The sequence below is a fragment of the Anabrus simplex genome, chromosome 4 (assembly GCF_040414725.1).
Source record: "Anabrus simplex isolate iqAnaSimp1 chromosome 4, ASM4041472v1, whole genome shotgun sequence".
NCBI lineage: Eukaryota > Metazoa > Arthropoda > Insecta > Orthoptera > Tettigoniidae > Anabrus > Anabrus simplex.
Window position 1 is genome coordinate 67,134,961 of NC_090268.1, and position 21,998 is coordinate 67,156,958.

General features: G+C 39.4%; 1 protein-coding gene across 2 annotated transcripts in view; it reads right to left on the minus strand.

Moving 5' to 3' along the window:
- Positions 1–9,773: 9,773 nt before the first annotated feature.
- Positions 9,774–21,998, minus strand: part of La (La autoantigen-like) — a 133,197-nt gene continuing 120,972 nt past the window's right edge. For both annotated transcript variants that reach the window (XM_067145089.2, XM_067145090.2), the window contains exon 9: positions 9,774–10,743. In XM_067145089.2, the coding sequence (XP_067001190.1) occupies positions 10,652–10,743 (92 nt within the window). In that variant the 3' untranslated portion in view covers positions 9,774–10,651. The remainder of the gene's footprint in view (positions 10,744–21,998) is intronic.

A 21,998-nucleotide genomic window follows, 5' to 3' on the forward strand; every position in this document is an offset into this window, starting at 1 on the left:
AACCTTTAAAGACCTAAAGGAATACACACCACCAAATCTGTGCTTCAGACGAACAGATGGTAGCACAGCAACAAATGATAAAGAAAACTGCCAGCTCTTGGCTGACTACTTCCAAACACTGCTCAACTGTGAAGAACTGCATGATAGATTACCTGTCCTGAAACTATCCAATGAGAATCCAAATTCCAAATCACCAAGTCCAGATGAGATAAAATGTATAATCAGAGAGCTTAAAAACAACAAAGCACCAGGGGAAGATGGCATTGTGGCAGATATGTGGAAGATTGGAGAAGTGGCTGCAGAAAGAATACATCACCTCATAAAAGAGATTTGGAAAACTGAAAGGATTCCGAACGATTGGAAATGTGCGCTTATCCACCCACTCCACAAGAAAGGTAGCCGAATGGATATTAATAACTACAGAGGTATCTCTTTACTTTCAGTCGCGTACAAAATATTCTCCTAAGTGCTACTGAACAGGGTTGAAGAACAAATAGACTCCCTCGTTAGAGAATACCAAGCTGGTTTCAGGAAAGGGAGGTCATGTACAGAACAGATATTCAACCTCAAGGGTATTCTAAGGACTAGAGCATTGAGGGGCCAGAACACAGTGATAATCTTCGTCTTTTTCCAAAAAGCATATGACTCAATTGATAGACATTATTTAATGTCCTAGAAGAGTTTGGAATCGACAGTAAAACGAGAGAAATAATAAAACAAACCCTGACAGACACCATCTCAAAAATTAAATTCGCTGGAGAAATCTCTGATCCATTCCAAATAAAGACAGGAGTCAGACAAGGAGATGGATTGTTACCCATCCTGTTTAACATTGTATTGGAGAAAGTCATAAGAACCTGGGAAAACTCTGAAAGTAGAAGGCATACAGGGAATTCATCTTGGGCGCAAGGGACAAAACTTGGAAATTAAATGTCTGGCTTTTGCCGATGATCTTGCTCTCTTAGCTCAAAATAGAGAGGATGCCCAAAGGATGTTGGAGCTTCTTCATAACATTGCGAAGAAAACAGGTCTCAAAGTCTCCTACGAAAAGACAAAGTACATGGAGTACCGACATCAGGGAAAGAAAAGCATGGAAGTGAAGTGCGGAAAGGTTAGAAGAGTAGAAAAGTTTAAGTATTTGGGAGAACTGATCCAACCCAATGGACTAGACAAGGAGGCAAACAAGGAAAGACCTAGAAAATTGGAACTGGCCTACAGACTGACACAGAACAGGTACAATAAACGGGCAATATCCTACAAAGCCAAAATTAAACACTACAACGCTGTTGTAAAACCAGAGGGGCTGTACGGTTCAGAATGCCTTATATTAAATAAAAAAGGGGAGCTTAAAGAAATTGAGAAGGAAAGAAAAATTCTGAGGAAAATTCTTGGACCTCAGAAAACGACGGATGGCACGTGGAGGAAAAGGAGAAATGAGGATCTCTACAAGTATTCCGAAAAGATCACGACACAATGTGAAAACGAGGACCGACGTTTTACGGACATCTCGTCAGAATGAATGACAACCGCCTGACTAAAAGGATATTTAAATACACAATTGGATTGAGGAGAACAACGGAATGGGTGGAGGAGGTTAAGAAGGCCGCAGAAGAAATTAAAATAACACCAGAATTGATCCTCAACAGAAAGAAGTTCAGAACTCGAGTAAATAACCACAAATTTCATGAAGAGCAGCTTAAGAACAGGCCCAAATTTGTAATATCTGAGGAGCAGAGAAAAATAAGGAGTGAACGAATGAAGAAGTTCTGGGAAGAGAAAAGAAGAAGACTGGCCAGAAAGCATTAAGTTTCACGCGGTCCACAGTTGAGCAAATTCGGAAGCAAGAAGTAGAAGAATTACAGTGCGTAAGTAGCGAGGATTCGTGTCTCTGGACGGTAATTGATTCTAGGAGTGATGAAATACTAACGCGGACAGCTGATAAGAAGGAAGGAAGAGTGCGTGTTCGATATTTTCCGAGCGTAAATATTCATATACACGCACGGAGGTGGAACAGCAGGCTTTTTTATACAATTTTAGGTTCGGCCAAGGGCCGGGGCCCCTTGGCATGCGGGGCCCGGGGCTGCAACCCCTTTAGCCTCCCCTCTTAATCTGGCCCTGCCCTGCACTCTAAGACTCAAAAAAAAAGCTGCTTTTCATAGTTTAATATATAGGGCTCTAAAACTTCCTCTTTCTCCAGATAACTTAAAAACAGAACTAAAATATACAAGACAATTAGCTCATTTCAATGGTTTTAAAATAAGTATGACAATCAAATAATTAATAAAATAAAAATTAAACTATCCTCAATTTAGTACCAGATAAATCTAAGAAAAATAACTATGCCACATTTACATATAACAACCACAGTATGCACTAGCCATGCATCTTGGTGGGTCTGCTAGGTACCAACTGATGAGCCCAACCTAGCATACGGGGGCAGAACGCTGGCAACCAGGAATGAGTTAGCTGGAAAGTTTATAATGTCCAATAATGGATCACTTATATTGGTATTATAAATTTACTCATTTGGGACAAATATTTCAGGATCCCTATGGGAATCAATATCTCTATCAACTGATGGCCAAGCAGGCATCAATTTTTGGTAATGAGACAAAGTCTCTCATAGTGCATTGGCTCTGCTGGTGGCTCCAAGTAGCCTACGCAGTGGCCTCCACAGTATGCACTAGCCATGTGTCTTGGTGGGTGTGCTAGGTACCAACTGATGAGCCCAACCTAGCACACTGGGGCAAAACGCTGGCAACCAGGAATGAATTAGCTGGAAAATTTATAATGTCCATTAACGGACCACTTATATTGCTTGGTATTATAAATTTCTGGGAGATGCACCAAGAATGTTCCGTCTCCAGCCACATTGCGAATATTCTAGTTCACCCACCTGAGCTATGGTGGAGTCAATGCGAGACTCAGTGTGTTGAGGTTCGGTGGCTGGGCTGAGGGCGACACAGGTGTTGGCTGTCACTAGTGTCCCACCAAGGTCTGAACGAGGAGTTGTGGCTGTTGTGTCAGTATTCAGGGAGTAGCTGGACTGCAGACGGCATACAGAACAGAAGACTGTACTACCTGAGAGTACCGAGTGTACTTCTGTACACTGAGGACCGCCGTGGAATCAGCGACTGAAGTGGCTTTCGTGAGTGTAATTGAAACAGTCTTACTGTTCTGCTGTTAAGCACTGTTTAACTTATGCTGTTTAGTTGTTCACTGTGTAAATTATTGGAGCTGAACCAATGAACAGTTATCGTGTGTTGTGTGGCCCGTAGCCCTGTGTTCAAACCTAGCTGACTGCATGCACCTGCAGTGTGGGGTGACTGGACTTGGAGATGTGAAAAAAAGGGGAGCTTGGGAATGGGAGTATAGCCCTCTCAGGTAATTCCTGCAAGCTGGGACACCCTGCTGTGTGTAAAGAAGTAAGACTGGTAAATAGACAGCGATTAGTAAACGTGGCCATTCATGGTTGAACAGGACTGTGTATTTATTGAGTCATCCAGAACTAAATTAGAGTAACAAAACAGATGGAGTTTTATTTGTAAAAATAAGTTCCAATATTCAAGTTTTTAAGGATATGAATAGAAATAAACAAATGTTTATACATTTCTAAATAAATTTGAGTATGACTTGATAGAATCTGATAGGTATGTTATAGTGTTATACAAATACTTTTTGAACTTGTGTTTGACAGACTGAAGAGCTTTTAAGTTACATTAACTAAGCCGACACTGGCAAGTATGGCTTCTTTCTTAAATTGTTTCAGGATGAAAATGCGGAGTTAAAAGATACCTTCTTATAAGGAAGCGCCTATCGGTACGTGGTTTTTCTTTTTTCACAATGGGCTTTATGTCGCACCAACACAGACAGACCTTATGGCAACAATGTGATAGGAAAGGGCTAGGAGTGGGAAGGAAGCAACCATGGCCTTAATTAAGTTAGAGCCCCACCATATGCCTGGTGTGAAAATGGGAAACCACGGAAAAGCATCTTCAGGGCTGCCAACAGTGAGGTTCAAACCTACTATCTCCTGAATGAAGCTCACAGCTGTGCGCCCCTAACCGCACGGCCAACTCGCTCGGTGTTATCAGTATCCCTTTGTAACTTGTCCCACTTCAGTGTTCTGATATGGAAGTTATTACATATGTTGTAATTTGCACAACCGGGCCATCTAGTAACTACATCCCTGATTTGGAGTTCAGGATACTATCTATTGCACTCAAAAACACCAGTAAAATGGCCTATTTAACAGAAGCTGTCGATAATCTCTGCAGTAACTCTGCTACTATTCATTTATTTATGGGTAGAAACAGTTCTTCTAACTGTAGATTTTGAAATCTAACAGTGTCTTCAAACATTACATGAAAAGACACAGTAGCATAAAATCTTAAGATTATCAGCACCTGCAGCATTAGAGAAAGAGTTAAGTTTATGTGTGTAGGATATTCTAATCTCAATTGCATTTTGTCTACTACCTTACTAACAACATTTTTCGATAAACTGTATATTTTTAGGAACTCTGAATCAGTCATATTTTAAAAATTATAGTCGCAAAACACTTTCTATCAAGACTGTTGTCCAAAAAAATCTAAGTACAGCATATCGAAATTAAGATTCGCACCATCCATTTTAGAACAGCAAATGTTAACACGTTTAACATGAGGTAATGGAATGTTAACATGTAGTTTAACAAAATGTTAACATTCAAACATTGTTAAAATAATTTAACAACCTATTAAGAATTTTAAAACAATTTAACAACTTGTTAAGAATGAACTATTGTTGATGAAACCAGGCCTAGATTACATTTTACTGCTTACATCATAACCTCATGAAAAATACGCGTCGATACAGCATCTCCGCATTTGGAATTTCCATTGTATAAACAAATGATTTTGTGTGTTCCCACAGAGAGAAATCCAGAGGATTGAGGTTGGGATCTAACTCATGATCCTTGGGTTATGGGTCCGATGCCGTAACTAATGCACCCACCAGCAGCCGCTATTGCTAACATCACTAGATTATCAGACAAAATTAATTATTCCAACATATTTACATAGTTGGAGGGTACATTGAACATACAGTTTCAATAATGATTTACTTATTTAGCCCATTCAGCCAACGTCTCAATGCTGAGTGTCGGATGGAGGAAAATAACCCTATCCTCTAAGGTGACCAAAAAGGAATGGAAGAAGTAACTGAACCTTTTGGATGTGGAAAGAGGAATGACGAGAAATATTTTTAAAAACTACAAGATATGGATGGGGAAACAAAAGAATGAAGACAGAAATATACTTCTTCTTTGTGGAAAGAGCAAATCGTAGACAGCTGTTAGATGTAACAGCCTTGTCAGAAGTAACCGTTGATGGAGAACATAGAGTAGTGGCATCAAAAATGAAAGTTGGAAACACAGTGAAAATGAAAGAAGAAAAGTACGGAAATTGAAAGATATGGAAGTAAAAGAAAATTACAACATAAATTGAAACAACACATACCCAGAATTGACGTGGTAAATGTGGAAGTGAAATGGGACTACAATGGAACCTCGATTCTCCGTATTAGAAGGGACCACGAAAAAAAAAAAGTACAACACGGGAAAACTGAAAATCCGGGAACGAATGAACCATCAACAATTTGACTAAACATCACAAAAATGAAATATGTATACTTATAATCTTACAAACTTCCCTAAACCAAACCAAACTAGCCCCAGTGGGCCTTCTGCCTACCAAGCGACCGCTGCTCGGTCCGAAGGCCTGCAGATTACGAGGTAATGCATGGTCAGTGCAACGAATACTCTCGGCCGTTAATCCTGGCTCTCTAGACCGGAGTCGCCATCTCACCATTAAATAGTTCCTCAATTAAAGGTAATCGTAGAATGAGTGAACCTGGAACTAGCCCTCATATCAAGGTAAAAATGCCCGACCTGGCCGGGAATCAAACCCGGGCCCTCCGGGTGAGAGGCAGGCAAGTTAGACCGCGGGGTGGGCTTTAAGCATTACTTATCGGCACGTGACTTGAAAATCTCGAAACTTTGCATTCTGTTTTACCGGGGAAACTTCGCCAGTTTCCTCTGAAAACTTTTTTCAGTTCAGCAACTTTGGTCAGCCCAACTCTTCGAAACATCGAATCCCCGTAACGCCAAGTCAAACAACAATCGACCACAGTAGTTTCTAATTCTCTAATCTAATAAAATAAAGCACACATTAGATACAAAAGCGCCCAACATGATGGCAAAAATTTTTTTTTTTTAAATCTCTCATAGTAATTTGGTCACCGGTATATTGTTCGTAGATAGTTTATGGAAATCGTGTACTGCGTAAATTAGGCCTGCATCGACTTTTAAAGGTTATGTTAAACTCGAGAACACAGTATGGTTTCGAACGTAAATTTCGATTCTCAAGTTTTCAAATGCATTATATTCAATTCTGCCTGTCACTAATCACAATCAAATTGGAAAGAGAAAAGATATCATTAACACTTCCGAAATTACAGTCATTTGCGACCTTGAGCTCAGCTGGAAAGCACGCTCGCTATAAAGTCGGTACGAGTGGGAAACGATACGAAATTTTAAAATGAAACGTGCGCAAATAAAACGACTGCGGTTTTTATAACATTTTAACACGAAAACGTGAAATTCCCAGTCTAATATTGGGATCAAAACAGTAATAGGCAATCCCAAAACCTCCCATGGCTTTATGTTATTTAAGGTGCAACATCTGTTCTGGTCTCGATTACACAATCGTATACGATAATATTAAAATACTAAATTTGTGTTACTTAAGTAGTTTCGATTCATGCCTGAAAGCCCAGTGACTGTACAGTGCCGAAAACCTGTTCGGTGATACACTCGGAAAAAAAAACACATCTAACTCTGGACATAATGTAGACGTTTTACAAGTACAACCATTTGAAGAAACTCGTTTCGCCTTCAAGTAGAGCTGTCGAAATGCACCGTGTCTCCTTCCAATTGTTGTGGACACACACTGCTTTATGATTTCCGAGGATTCTCTAAACAATACCACCCGAATGCGATGCTAAGACGGTCCCTTATGCAAGTTCACCGCCGATCGCTTTTCCAGTACAGTACTTCCTCAAATCACCGCAACGACGGGACATTAACACCAAGATCCGCAAGTATGCCATAGCCGTCCTTTCGTGAGATACAGTTTCTTGAAAAACGCGTGATCGAGGATTTAGCGTTGATGGGACTGAAATTTCTGGACGGTTGATCCGGGAAATTGTTTCTTCGAGGAACGGATAATGCGGGATTTTTACAACGTGATTTAATTAAGATGCTCATGGGACCACGTAATTTGAATGAATAATACGGTAAAACGTAGTTTCCGGGAACATATAATCGAAGTTCTACTGCAGTTCAAGAAGGCATTTGTAAGCTGTGCTGAGTGTACTTCTGGCAGAATAGTTAAGAGTGAAAGAGAGACGCTATGGTGAAATGAGAAGGTAAAGAAAAAAACATGGCAAGTATGGAATAGGGAAAAAATGGAAGAAAGCAGAAGAAAGTATTAGGAAATGAAAAAAAAATGTGCAAGGAAAATCTCTGAAGGATTTACACAAAAGTTGGAATAGGATGTACATGAACTTGTAAGAATGGAGAGAAAAGAAAGTCTACACTAAGCAGGAAAAAGAGAAAAATGAGAGATCATAATGGAAGGAAAAGATGGATTACTTTGATGAACTTTTGAATGTGAGAAGGGGTATAGACTACATGACCGAGGTAGTGTGAGGAGACAATCCGAAAGTTAAATCACAATGGAAGAGGTGGAAATTGCTCTCAACTGGATTAAAGTGGGAAAAGCAGTGGGAATGGATGAATTGTATGTGGAAATTGCAATAGCAGCAGGACCAGTTTGTCTACAATGTATTTGTAAAGAAAAATCTGTACCAAATGGTGGGAGTAAATACCATTTGCATGGCCTGACTGACTAACTATATATCACAAGCAAGAAAAATACTTGAAAAGGTACCAGAAGAGAGAATGAGAAGAAAGGTGGAAGGTCAATTATGATGAAGATGACGATGCTTGTTGTTTAAAGGGGCCTATCATCTAGGTCATCGGCCCCTAATGGTACGAAATGAAATTATAACGCCAAGAACATCCACTGAACACAATTCAAAACATGAGGACGAAGAATGAAGGGATGGATATGAATTTAAAACGACCCGTGGAACCGACCCACTGCCTCACATGCACAGAAGCTGGCGTAGAACAATAGTAGTACTGTACTGACCAAGGGACTGCGTCTATAGCACAATACTGAAATGATGATACTTGCAGCCAAAAGGGGTCCAAAATCCAAGTCAGCGGCCCATCACAATGGTACTTATCGCTAGGAAAGTTGAACCATGGCATTTGTCATGTTGCGGTACTAATCAAGAGTAGCGTACTCGCGGTATTCCATACATATGGTACTAGTCACAGGTAATGAAATTCGCACATGTATTACAGACCTACGCTGTATTGCACATTGCGGCACCATTTACAGGCAACGCAAACCTATGGTGTTCATCACATAAGGGTACTAACCACAGGGACTTGTACTATCCCGTGGTGTCCTCATAAAGTGGGTACTAATCATAGGCAAGCCAGAACCATGGGTTCCCTCATCTCATGGTGTCGCTCATACAGTGCTACTAATCAAAGGTACTATAAAAGCTGTTGAGCTCTCGTTTACTACTAATCACAAACCTATTTGGTACCTAACATAACGGTACTACGCGCAAGTAAAAGCTACTCATGGTGTTCCCCGCATGGTGGTACTAATCACAAGTAGTCTCATGGTTCTAATTTGATCATCCTTTGGTCGCCCCTTTTAGTCGCCTCTTACGACAGGCAGGAGGTACCGTGGGTTTATTAGTCGTCTGCGTTCCCCACTCACAGGGGGGGTTGTGTGTTCGGTCCGCAAGAGGTATTTTATTTCCCTCAAGTCCGCCGGCAAGCCGGTTAGGACCCTCCTATCCGCCACCTGGGACGTGCCACGTGGGAGTATCACCTCTCCCCCTGCTACGCCAGCGTAGTAGGTTCGTGGTCAGAGGGATAAACTTGGGATGTTTTTTGGACATGTTACAAGAATGGAAGAGAGAAGAATGCCAAAGCACTTTATGGGAACCTGAATAAAAGTGATTAGCAGACACCTGGATAGTAACACAGTTAAGGAGGAATAATACTGGTTGCACAAAAGATGGAAAGCTGCAATAAACATCCCAACCTGGCAGGAGCTGGACCGATGAAATGGATGAAGAAGACTTATGTTTATCTGCAATTATGATGCAAGTAAAATACATACATAATGCAGTAATGTTAATAACGAAGCATTTGTGGGTGTTTGTTTTGAGGACATTTTTTTCCTTGTTTTGGTGCGAGAAACCTGTCCCCACCGTTTGTCAAAATATTTCTGATACACCCTGCATAGAGTTACTTTGACATAGCCAGGACTTAAATCACCAAGAATCAACCATCATGGATTCTCCACTCCAATAGGCCAGGCGCAGAAATTAATAATAAGCTTCCTTTATTAACTTCTATAACTTGCCATCACTTCTTTTCCAGAACCTGCTCTTATTTTGTGCTCTTGGTCTCCTGTTCCACCTGCTTCATCCAGCCAGTCTGCTAACCAGACTTTTTTCCATTAATCCTCCTTTCAACGTTGACCTTGTATTCTTACTGACTGAACAGGCCCGATGAACCAAAATGCCAAAATACAGGAAAGGGCACTATTGCTAAAAGGCAAAAGCAAATAAACAAAATGTCTTCTTCTGAAACTTTAATAGCTTAATAAATACAACTTATTGCATATTAAATACTCAACAACCTTTTGACTTTTGAACTGAACCAAAACATATCACTATTCCTTAAAATCACTGCTTCATCACTACTTTAGAGCAGATTTCCTATACAAAAAATCACATGAAGAATAAGAAATTTACTGAATTAAATCCTGTGAAACAGCAAAATTTATTTTTATACAAAAGTACTTTCATAGCAACCTTAATCTATCTTGAGTAACATAAGCAATCTGAACTTTGAGGGCAATAGCATAAAAACAAACTAATTCCATAAGAATTGCAATATAATAATAGTAATTTAATTATTTATGGTCCATTAAAACTGTGCACATATGAAAGGAAGACTAGATATAAAAATTATTTTACAAAAGGAAACCAGGAAGTCACACTCACAAGTCATAATAAAACAAGTTTAGGACTAATATTTTGTATTGTACTCAGTCCTTTGTAATCCACATCATATTAAAAATAACGAAAGAACAACGATCACAGGTATGTTTAACGTGTCATAATATCCACACGCCAATACCAGTTTCATTCAATTAACATGAACATAAAAAAAACATATCTCCTTGAAACAGTCACACGTTCACTGCATTCATTCAAAAGCATACTGATAAAGGATTCTTGCGGTTTAATATAGACATATTCAAATATTTCATTAAAAAAAAAAAAAAAAAAAAAAAAATGTTCAAGAACTTTTGTCAAAGGTCAGGGTTATGATAGCTTTAATAAGCAGCAATCACTATGTTTGGCATTGAGGATTCTTCTGTATATCATGTGACATATTGTCATGAAACAAGACTATTTACACCCAGAAAAGTTTTACAAATTTGTTTTATTACGCTACTGCTTCTTTCTTTTCCGGAGGCTCATCATCTGTAGCACCACCTTTCCTCTTACGGTTGTTGTGGAAATTACCTCGGCCACCACCTATAAGAAAAAAAGGTCAGAAATTTAATTTTAAATGTAGCTGAAAAAAACACTAAACACAAAGCAGCCTGAAAACTTTCATACTAGATGTTAAAATACTATGCAATGTCCTAAATTTGATACATAGTATACTATAAACTGGGGTAATACAGAAAAAATTTTAAAAATATAATTATTATTTATCGTATGATGAATCTATGTACACACATGTATATAGTTCAGGGTAAATGTGCGTAGTCACAAGTCCGTACAATACTATAACTCTAGGTCTAGCATTTTGACCCAATCAACTGCTTCATCCGATGTGCGGTGAATGTCCATTAGCGTTCCTTTGAAAGCTCGAATTGGGCAGTCAGCAACAATGTGGTGGATTGACTGAGAAGATGCACCACAATCACAATCTGCAGACCTAGTCCAACCCCATTTGCACAACAGATAACCACATCTGCCTTGTCCAGTTCTTATCCGATTGATGATTCTCCACTGTCGTCTCGGAAGATCAAATCCTTGTACTCGTTTAGAAGGATTCTCAACCAGATGTTTGTTCACTACCAAAGACTGATCCCACTGGGCTTTCCATGAACTGTTAACATGAAAAGAGGTTCTTTCAAGATCCATTGCTGTACGCCAGGGTGGTTTCCTTGATTTCAGTCGTTGATGTTCAGTGTGCGTAATATCTTGATGGATGGGTAGTTGGGGGTTCTGCTGAATGTTCTTCCAAACCTTTAGGAGAGCTTCTGATCGTCTTAGGGCTGGAGGTGCAATATTGCTGAGAACAGGAAGCCATAGTGTGTTCGTGCTCCGAATGCAACCCGAGATTATGCGCATTGCCTGATTGAATTGTACATCGATCTTCTTTGTGTGAACACTATTGATCCAAGAGGGGCAGCAGTATTCAGCAACAGAATATGATAAGGCTAATGCAGTTGATCTTAGAACATGAGTATTGGCTCCCCATGATGTAGCAGCAAGTTTCTGAAGAATATTATTTCTAGTTTTTACTTTAGCAGCTACATTTGAAAGATGTTGCTTGAAAGTCAAAGTTCTATCAAGTGTTAGTGGTGGTGGTGATTATTGTTTTATGAGGAAGTACAACTAGGCAACCATCCTCTATATAACACTAATCAGAGGGAAAAAATGGAAGGGGTCCGACACTTCGAAAAATGAAGATATCGACCAAAGTGAGACAAGGGCCACGAAGGGCGTGAAAATGAAAGACTCCCTAGCCCTCGCAAACCTAATAGCATCGGGGTCGGAAAAGAACAAGAGCTGACCAAGGGAGGTCAGAAAGGATAGATGAAAGTGAGGAGCCTGGCATAAGTAAGTGGAAGGAATGCCAGGACTCAGCTGAGGGCCCCGTGGTCGCCAACCCACGCTCCATAGTTCAGAGCCCCTGGGGCCCCTTTCAGTCGCCTCTTACGACAGGCAGGGGATACCGTGGGTGTTATTCTACCGCCCCCACCCACAGGGGGGTATCAAGTGTTAAGCCCAAGTATTTTGGTGTACTGCAGAACGGCAACACTTCACCTTGGAATCTGACTGTTGGTTTGTAATTAGACTGTCTGTTGCGTAAGTGGAATGTAGATATAACTGTTTTTTGAGGATTTAGGAGAAGGCACCATTTCTTGAAGTATACATCCAAGGCTTCCAGATCAGTGGCTAAAGTAGTTTCAGCATCATAAAAGTTGGAGCACTGAGTCACCAAACAAATGTCATCAGCATAAATGAATTTTCTTGATGATGTGTCTGGGAGATCATATATGTACAGACTGAAAAGAAGGGGGGAAAGGACTGATCCTTGAGGTAAACCATCGTTTAATTTAAACACTCTACTTCTGTCATTATCAGCGTAGATCTGGAAGTACCTATTACTGAGCATATTGCTAAGTAAGGCCGTAAGTTTACGACATGGGATCACACTCAAAAATTTTAGAAGGAGTCCTTCTCCCCAGACAGTATCATAGGCAGCTGATAGATCCAAAAAGGCAGCCACGCTTACTGATTTCCTGTCATATCCATTTTTGATATACGTGGTGAGAGACAGTACTTGATCATTAAAACTTCTTCCAGGTCTAAATCCTGCTTGCTCTATAGGAATGTAGCTGTTGATTGTCTACGTTGCTTCACGTCCGTAGGTTTAACCACTACACTGCCCTACACGTGTCCCCCGGGTGGTGCTAAGAAAGCAACAGTGATAAGATGAGACCAAACTGTCGGAAACGACCTCTCGGTCAAAAAGCGAACAAGGAGGAGATGTGTGGTCCTTTTCAGGACCTTCAAGTTCGTAGAATTGGACCATCGCTGCGCATTTGTCAATTGAATATTGAAGGGATTAGTCGAGCGAAATGCGAGTATCTTTCCAGGATTGCACTGAAATATGCAGCTGATATCATCGTGCTTCAAGAAACACACACAGCAGACGAACTACACTTACAGAGTAGGGGGAAAATTCCAGGCTTTAAATTGGTAGCGTCTAACTATCATCAAAATTATGGCCTTGCAACTTATGTCAGGAATGATATAACAAATTACCAATTACTATCAGTAAATTTTGAAAATGACATTTTTACTACTACAGTTAACATTGAAAACTTGACAATAGTTAATGTGTACAAGCCACCAGATATTACTTGGCCTAATTCTCCTATACCTTCTCTGCAGTATCCTGCTATATATCTCGGTGATTTCAATAGTCATCATCATCTTTGGGGATATAACAAGGATGACTCTAACGGTGAAGTTCTTGTGGACTGGATGGAAACTGAAAATTTGAATCTGATTTTTGATGCTAAGGACCTGCCTACCTTTCAATCAGCTCGCTGGTCTCGAGGCTACACCCCAGATCTTTGTTTCACAAATCGGCTTCATAATTTACACAGTCAAGTTCGACGTACAGTGCTCAACGGTTTCCCACATAGTCAAGACAGGCCTGTTCTCTTGGAGGTTGGGATGTCTTTACCTGTCGTTCGTTCACATCCTAAACCAAGGTGGAACTTCAAGAAAGCCAATTGGACTGAATTTGCAAAGCAAACAGACTCCAATATAAGATGGATCAAACCAACATACAACAACTACAGCAGATTTGTAGGAGTTATAAAAGGTGCAGCGAGACGATGCATCCCTAGAGGATATCTTAAGGAGTATATCCCTGGCTGGAGTTCAGAGAGTGAGGAATTACTACGAGAATATGAAGAACATCCTAATTCCGACAATGCAGCTGGTCTCCTCCAATCCTTGGATGAGAGTCGAAGAAGGATCTGGCATGAAACAGTGGAATCCCTAGATTACACCCATTTTAGCAGAAAGGCCTGGTCTATAATTAGGAAACTGGATTCTTCAAACCCTGCAACGAAGAGATCAAAAACAGCCATCAATCTGAATGATTTTGCTAATCATCTAATATCAGTTTCTAAAAACACAAAAGACAAGCGAACCAAAAAGGATATCAAATTAAAGTTGAACATCAAGAAAAGGGCAGCGCCGCAGTTTTCTGAATTCTCTACTCCATTCAAAGAAGGGGAAACTGGAGCCGCAATAAAAAGTATGAAACTTGGAAAAGCTGCAGGATTTGATGGAATATATTCTGAATTTTTGGCTCATTGCGGACCAGCCACAATAAAATGGTTAACCAACTTCTTCACTAATATTCTGCAAACTGGAAACATACCACCTCTGATGAAGAAAACAAAGATAATAGCCATACTGAAACCAAATAAAGATCCATCTAAAGTGGAAAGCTACCGTCCAATAGCACTTCTAAGTGTTACATATAAACTCCTTGAGCGACTGATCTACAATAGAATTTATGAAACAAAAAATATAATCAAAATGACACAGTGACCTGCACATACATTTTTACGCTCGATCATCCATTTAGCTTGCCTTCAATCTGCGATACTCTGGTGTCAAGTTTCCCGCCAATTTTCATCGTAATTAAGATTGGAGATGTTTTGGGGTAAAACCAATCACCCATACAACTGTCCTACATAGGGGTTTTAAACCGTAAAAAAACAAAAAAACAAACCTAATAACAATTTTCACTTTTAAAAATTATCAGTGCATATTATAATCAATAATAATAATAATAATAATAATAATAATAATAATAATACCAATCGTGACTTAAACCTATCCAGCTACCACTGGTTAACTTTGCCTTTACACTTTTCATCGGTTTTTTCTCATTATATTCAAACTTCCTGTTATGGTGCCAATGAAAGACAATGCAGATGATAAATACTGTTTAGGATCTTGTAAAAACCTGCTTAGTTTCGAAGTGTGGGCCAAACAGGAAACCTGTTTCCAAACCAATGATAAATTCACTTCTCAAAGCTGCGCCTAAGGCAACAGCTTTACTGAATGTCTTACTATCTGCATCTCCTATTTTCAAGAAGCCCTACAATACGTGACATAAGTTACATACAATTAAGCTATCAAATCCTTTTAACTTAGTCTTTTTTGATTCACTGATATCAGGTTCACTATAACACTCTTTGAAGAGTACATATTATTTTCACAGAAACAGGGACGAACATTGTCACTGATGGGATAATCCCTAACATATTCTTAATTAAACTAATATCACCACAAAAACCCGGTCCCCAAGCCAAAGGAACCAATCTTTCACAGTTAAAATACTATGACCCGGCCAGGAATCAAATCCACAATTCCAAGGCCTGAAGGGCTAGGCACTGACCAGTCAGCCACGGAGCCGCAGAATTACTGAAAATGACTAAAATGAAAACTAGTGTCGAAACCACCCAACTCCCAAGTCAATGACACCATGTACAGCTTTTCAATACAGTGAAACCTCGTTAGAGCGTTCCTCACTACCATGTTTTCCCGCTTAGCATGTCGTAAATTCGAAGTCCCAATTCTCATCGCATTAAATCTATATAAAAAATAACTCGCTTATCGCGTCATGAATTTTCGCTATTATCGCTAAGTACGATCACATTTTTCCTAGACCTGAAAATGTTACTGTATATGTCATCCCTTCTGAAAGAAACGTGATTTCCAACTCAGGTAAGAGCCGTCGCCACAGCTGCATGATTACGGGAAAAGGCCTTCCCAAACTTCAAAAGATAAGTTGCATTTTCGGGGAGCAAGCCGTTAACCTCAGGAATGTTCAGTTTTGCTTACTGGTTAGCAGCCAGATTGCTGAATAACAGAGTGAGCCTGCTTGTGCTTGTATTTTGCATTCCATTCAGAAGGTAGAAATGTATTTTGTGTACAATGAAGTGTAGCTAATATTTGTCGCATGATACGGAAGCCTGTATCTGGATTAGGAACAAAAACATGTGAAACTGACTAGCGTGGTGCATATTTGTCACGTGATAGCCCAGTTATGGATACAGAAAATACTGTAAAATTCCTTAATAATGAACGGAAAATTAAAATCTGTCAGAAAGTGGACTGACATAAGCATGCAGAGGTCGCGAATGTTGAAACTCGCACCTTGAGTTTTGACTCTATCACTCAAGTTGGTTGAAGTTATGTTCGGTTCAAAATGATGGCCCACGTCATTCCATGCAGCTGCAGGTGGTCGAGTGTAACCTATTCATCATCTAAGAGTGTGACCAGAAAATAATGTTTAATAACCCACTGCTCCAAAATAAAACGCTCCTACTAACATTTTGCATATTTTTGTTGGCTCCTGTGTACATTTTCATATTTTGTTGTCTGGTATTTTTTCACAACTTTCAGTGAACTGGTACCTGTTATTTCATAATCCCCAGCAGAAAAGGTTTTCATATTTGTTCGCTCATGTTTTTCACAAATTTTAATACTTTTTTCTCCTCTTTAGAAATGATAGATAGGCCTATCATAGCTGCCAACTTTTACAAATCAAAAATAGGAAGATTTTTAATTCTTGGATTTCATCACATATATTGTGCCACGGTCTAAGTGAAAAGAGGACAGGGTAAAAGGCATACATATCTACAGTTAAAATGTGAACTGACCATCACATGTAAAATCTTAAACTAAAAAAAACAAAAATGTTTACAAGAAAAAGTACCTAATCACTCATTTATGACACATACGAATAATAATACAGTCGAATGTTGATATCTCGAACCTCCATTACTCGAATTTTCATTATCTCAAAGTAACTTAAATTTTTTGGCCGTTTGTCCTATACTTCATGTGTATTTATTTCTCTATTACTCGAAATTCAGTGACATGAATTTCTCGATTTCTCAAAGCAAATATTTACTCCCTTGAAGCAAAAAATACTCTGTAACTCGAATTTTGTGCAACATTAACTGTGCAATACAGCATTGTGGTTTGTGAGGAACAGCTATTAAGTAAAGAAAAGGTTACAGTGAAGCTGGGAACTAATATGATGGGAAACGAAAAACTCGAACTTCTAGTGATCGGAAAATCAGCAAAGCCTCGCTCTTTCTAGTGTGTCAATTACCGGTCACCTACGAAAGCAAGCCCAGAAGTCACGGATGCCAAGCTTCATTTACGAAACTCGGCTGTGTGGTATTGGCGAGAAGTTTCAATGTGAAGGGAGGAGGTTAATCGCAACAAACAGAAGAGGTGTTAACTGAGCTATGTTTTTAGTTTTTAGGGGCCGATGACCTTCGATGTTAGGCCCCTTAAAACAACAACATCATCATCATCATCATCAGTTTCTTGTTTCACTACTGTATGTACTGTATCTTGTCTTCTAAAAAGTTACTATAACAAGTGTTATTATAATTAAAGTGATGCCGTAAAGAGTTTCTTTCTATATATTTTTAAGTACAGTAGAATTCTATTAGTTCGGCATCCAACCGTCCGGAGCGTCCGATGGTCCGGCAGCATTCCAGGATTTTTTATGTTATTTGTTTACGTTGGTGACAGTTAAAGCGCATGGTGCGGTTCGAAACCACCCGGAAGTGTCCACTACGTATCTGCTACTGTTAAGACAAAATCGGCACTGTTGGCTGTCACCACACACAAGTTCAGTTCATTGTTTTGATTGCGAGCACTTTTCGTTACAGTATTTTTTCTTGTGATCAAGCCGCAGAGTCCCTAAATAAATTCATCACTTTTGCTGAGTGTAACTAATTATAATGCCACTGAACTTATTTCTGATGATATGTAAATCAATAACTTTCATGCCAAGCGACGATCTCGAAAACAAAAAGATTTTTGGGATTTTTTAAGTCACACTAAACTATTATACAGTCTATGTATGTAAACTGAAGGTGTTGAATGAAAATTTGGCGCTGCCCTAATTTTGAGCTAGTTATTAATCAAATGATTCAGCTGATCAACATTTTACTGCAAAACACCGTGTTACAGCTGTTTTCACTGTACGCCTTAACCTATATCTTAGTAAGAGGTACCGCCCAATAATCTGGCATTTTCGGTAATCCGGCATCGGACCGGTCCCGAATGTGCCGGACTATCGGACTTCTACTGTACTGTTATAAATAACGTATTCAGTAAAAGCCCGTAGGTTCATATGATTAAATTACGTTCTCTCTCTCTCTTCTCTCTTTTTTTTTTTTTTTGCTTTACGTCGCACCGACACAGATGGGTCCTATGGCGACGATGGGACAGGAAATGGCTAGGAATGGGAAGGAAGCGGCCGTGGCCTTAATTAAGGTACAGCCCCAGCATTTGCCTGGTGTGAAAATGGGAAACCACGGAAAACCATTTTCAGGGCTGCCGATAGTGGGGTTCGAACCTACTATCTCCCGAATACTGGACACTGGCCGCAATTAAGCGACTGCAGCTATCGAGCTCGGTAACATTACGTTCTCTACAGACTCAAAAAACGGTATTCTCTATATCTCGAAATTTCGATAACTATAATAAAATTTTTCTCCCAAGGTGATCTGAGATATCTAGGTTCCACTGTATTTCTATCACATCGACACCTGCAACAAAATGCATAATAGTTTCCTTTATTAGACTGAAAAATGAACGGAAATTTAATTTTATAGGTATCTCTGAACATTTGGAGATAATGCTTGTTATGTTTTTTGGCCATAACGTGAAGAGAAAATACCAGAAACTCATCGACACAACTCCCTGAAATACATTCAACTCATTAAAATTATGAAATAAGAATGAACAAAAAGGCACTTCGAGAAGCTACCACATACAAAACAGAACGGTATGTCCCATACATTATTAACATATGACTTTGACAGGGGGAAAAGCACAGAGCCGATATTAATAGTGTGTGGACCACACAATAAGAAACGTATTCTTTCGTCCCGATTAACTGAGTCACTAGTGCATGCTAGGTGTTTTTCTAGCCTATCTTGCTTGTAGGACGATTGCCGTACCGAATCCCCAACCGTAAAGAACACATACTGCTGTAGCGAGCACGAAACACGATACACGAAAGCGAAATAAACCACCAAATAAATACGCTTGAAAATGAGGTTAGATAAATTACACAAGCACATAAGAATTTATTCTTTATCCTAGGGGAAGAGTATTGACTGTACTGGACGTTATATTGGTCAAAAATAGGAAGAATTAAAAATACATCGGAAAATCTGAAGGAGAGTTTTTTAAAAAACGGAAAGTTTCCGGATAAATCGGAAGGGTTGGCAGATATGGCCTATAGTTTTCACTGTACTTGCGGATACACAACGTAATATGTCCTCATATCGGAAAATATCGTACCTAGTGTTTCCATAACCCTGTTGGGTAGTTTTTATTCGTATATTACCAGGCGAGTTGGCCGTGCGGTTAGGGCCGCACAGCTGTGAGCTTGCATCCGGGAGATAGTGGATTCGAATCCCACTGTCGGCAGCCCTGAAGATGGTTTTCCGTGGTTTCCCAGACATGCCAACTTTCAAAAGTGAAAAATCAGGAGAAATTTCGCAGCGAATCGCGACGTATTACGACACATCACTGATGGCAGAACATGTACAAATTCATTAGAATTCAATACATTAACAATTCTATTTGCCCATATATATTTCTTTCATCATTTACATGTGAATACTAAATACTGGACATACCTGAACTGTAGAAACATGTGACTTCTCATCCTTCAACATGGCGATCACATTACGACTAATTGTTGTTCAACACACCAGTAGCTGACTTAGCCCTCTTCAGAAACTCGGAACTAAATTTTTGCTCAAAGCACTTGCCTTGCTGAAATGATTTCAAGGTTAAAAGTTTCTCCAAAGTTTGTTCAGACAGCAAGGTTCTGAACTGTGTTTTTGTCTTTGTGACTCTGCTAAAAATCCTTTCACATTCTGCATTGCTATGTGGAATTGATAAAATAGTAAGCATCACCTTAGAGAGTCTGTCATATTTAAGTACACCATCAGCTGATTTCATGACCTACCAAGGCCCATTGAGCATCAGTTCTTCCTTTTGCCAGGTCTGTTTCTTCGAGCTGAAAGTTACAGAACTGGGAGTGCAGCATATCAGTTTCTTTATCCAAATGTTCCGTTTCATTAGTCAAAATGTTCGGACACTTGTTACTGAAAACTCTAAGGCTAGAAAATTATGCCTTACTTATAGCAGAAATATTTGCAACTTCTGCATTAATTAAAAATTCATCTTTGAATGGAAATTTGTGTACCATGTAGTCACACGATGAAGAGAAACACTTTCTAACAGACTTAAAGAATATGCACTTTTCCTCAGACTTCAAGGTGTTCACTAAAACAAACCCAGAGTTCCCTATCATCAAATCACAATCATCCTTTTGATTTGCTGAAGTATGATAATCTACATCAAGGAGAGAGGATGATCTTTTAATAACGTCTGGTTTCACAAACCTTGCCATCACATTCTTCAATAGTTTCTCCAAAACTGACCTCAATAAGTGGGTGTGCGGCATACCTGGCTGAAGAGCTACATTTGGATTCTCAAAGATATCCATAAAACTTGAGAGAAAAAGGCAAAAGGATTTATGTAAATTTGATGAAAGGAACATGAAAAGTCTTTCTTCACGTGACAAAGCATGGCTCTTAGTGTGATCAGTAGTTTCACTTTTTTTTAGTGAAACTGATGACTAGGGTTTCCTTTTAACTGAGGAGTGAGGTGACATGTTATGACATTCCTTAACGTTTACAGACAAACAAGAAACATCTGCACTTAACCTATGCTTAGGAATTTTGTAAGTCTTCAAAGTTCCCATCTGAGAATCCTTATTCACAATTTCGCTCTTGAATAATGTAACCAAAGGGTCCCACTGAAGCAAAATCCTATCTAAACACCTTCTTAGTGATAACCATCGAGTAGGCACATGCTTCAGAATTTTCCTGATCTCAGTGTTGTGTAAGTCTGAAATTCTCTGAACTTTTCTTTCCTCTTTGCACTCCTTTCCAGATAATAAAATATATCAATTACACTTTCATCTACATTTACGGGCAAGCACGCCGCACCCTTGTCGGCAGCAAGATTAATTAGGTGACAAGAGCAGCCTACGATGATTATGTTACTATTTTCCCGCTTCAAACATCCTGCCACACCATTCTTTAATCCTACCATTACTGGAGCATTATCAGCACCAAGAGCTAGGCAGTTTTTTTAATGGAATGCAGAATTCCCAAAAAGTTGAGAGCAAAAGATTGGCAATGTTAGCTCCAGTAGCATCCCCTTCTAAATTAGGCACAGAGAGTAGACAACTCTGAATTTCATTGAGTTCAGGCCTAAAAATGTTACAACAATGGGATATATCTTCAAGTCGCTTTTATTGCTACCATCAGTAGCAACAGAAAATGCATTCACCTGCAAATGTGATACAATTTTCACCCTTTCTTCCATGCACATTTCTGTAATGGTAGCCTCTGTTTTCGTTCTAGCACACCCACATCGTTTAGCGATTTCCGAATCAGGAAACATTTTGCGAAACAAAGGTCCGGCGTGATCGGCACAATTTACAGGCAGGTTATGTTCTACTATAAATGACCTAAATAACGCCTCGGCATTCGTCACAGGATTTACATCTTGGTTTTTACATGAAAAGTTCAGTTTCTGGTTTCTTTCTACACACTGGACACTCTCCTTATATTTTTTCGTTTGCATAAGCTTGAGTATATCGCATTTCCCGCCATGTGCAACTGAAAATTCACACCTACATATAGTACAGAATGTGAACGTTGGTCCCTTTCTGGATTCACTCAAACACGGAAACTCTTCCCTATAAGCATTTTTAAACACTGCAGCATTTTTTTTTTTTTTGACATTTTGGCCAAAACAAATATTAAGGCACAACACGAGCACTTCTACGGGTAAAACAACTATAGTGTGCTACTTCTGAGGTTAGGTTACTCCAA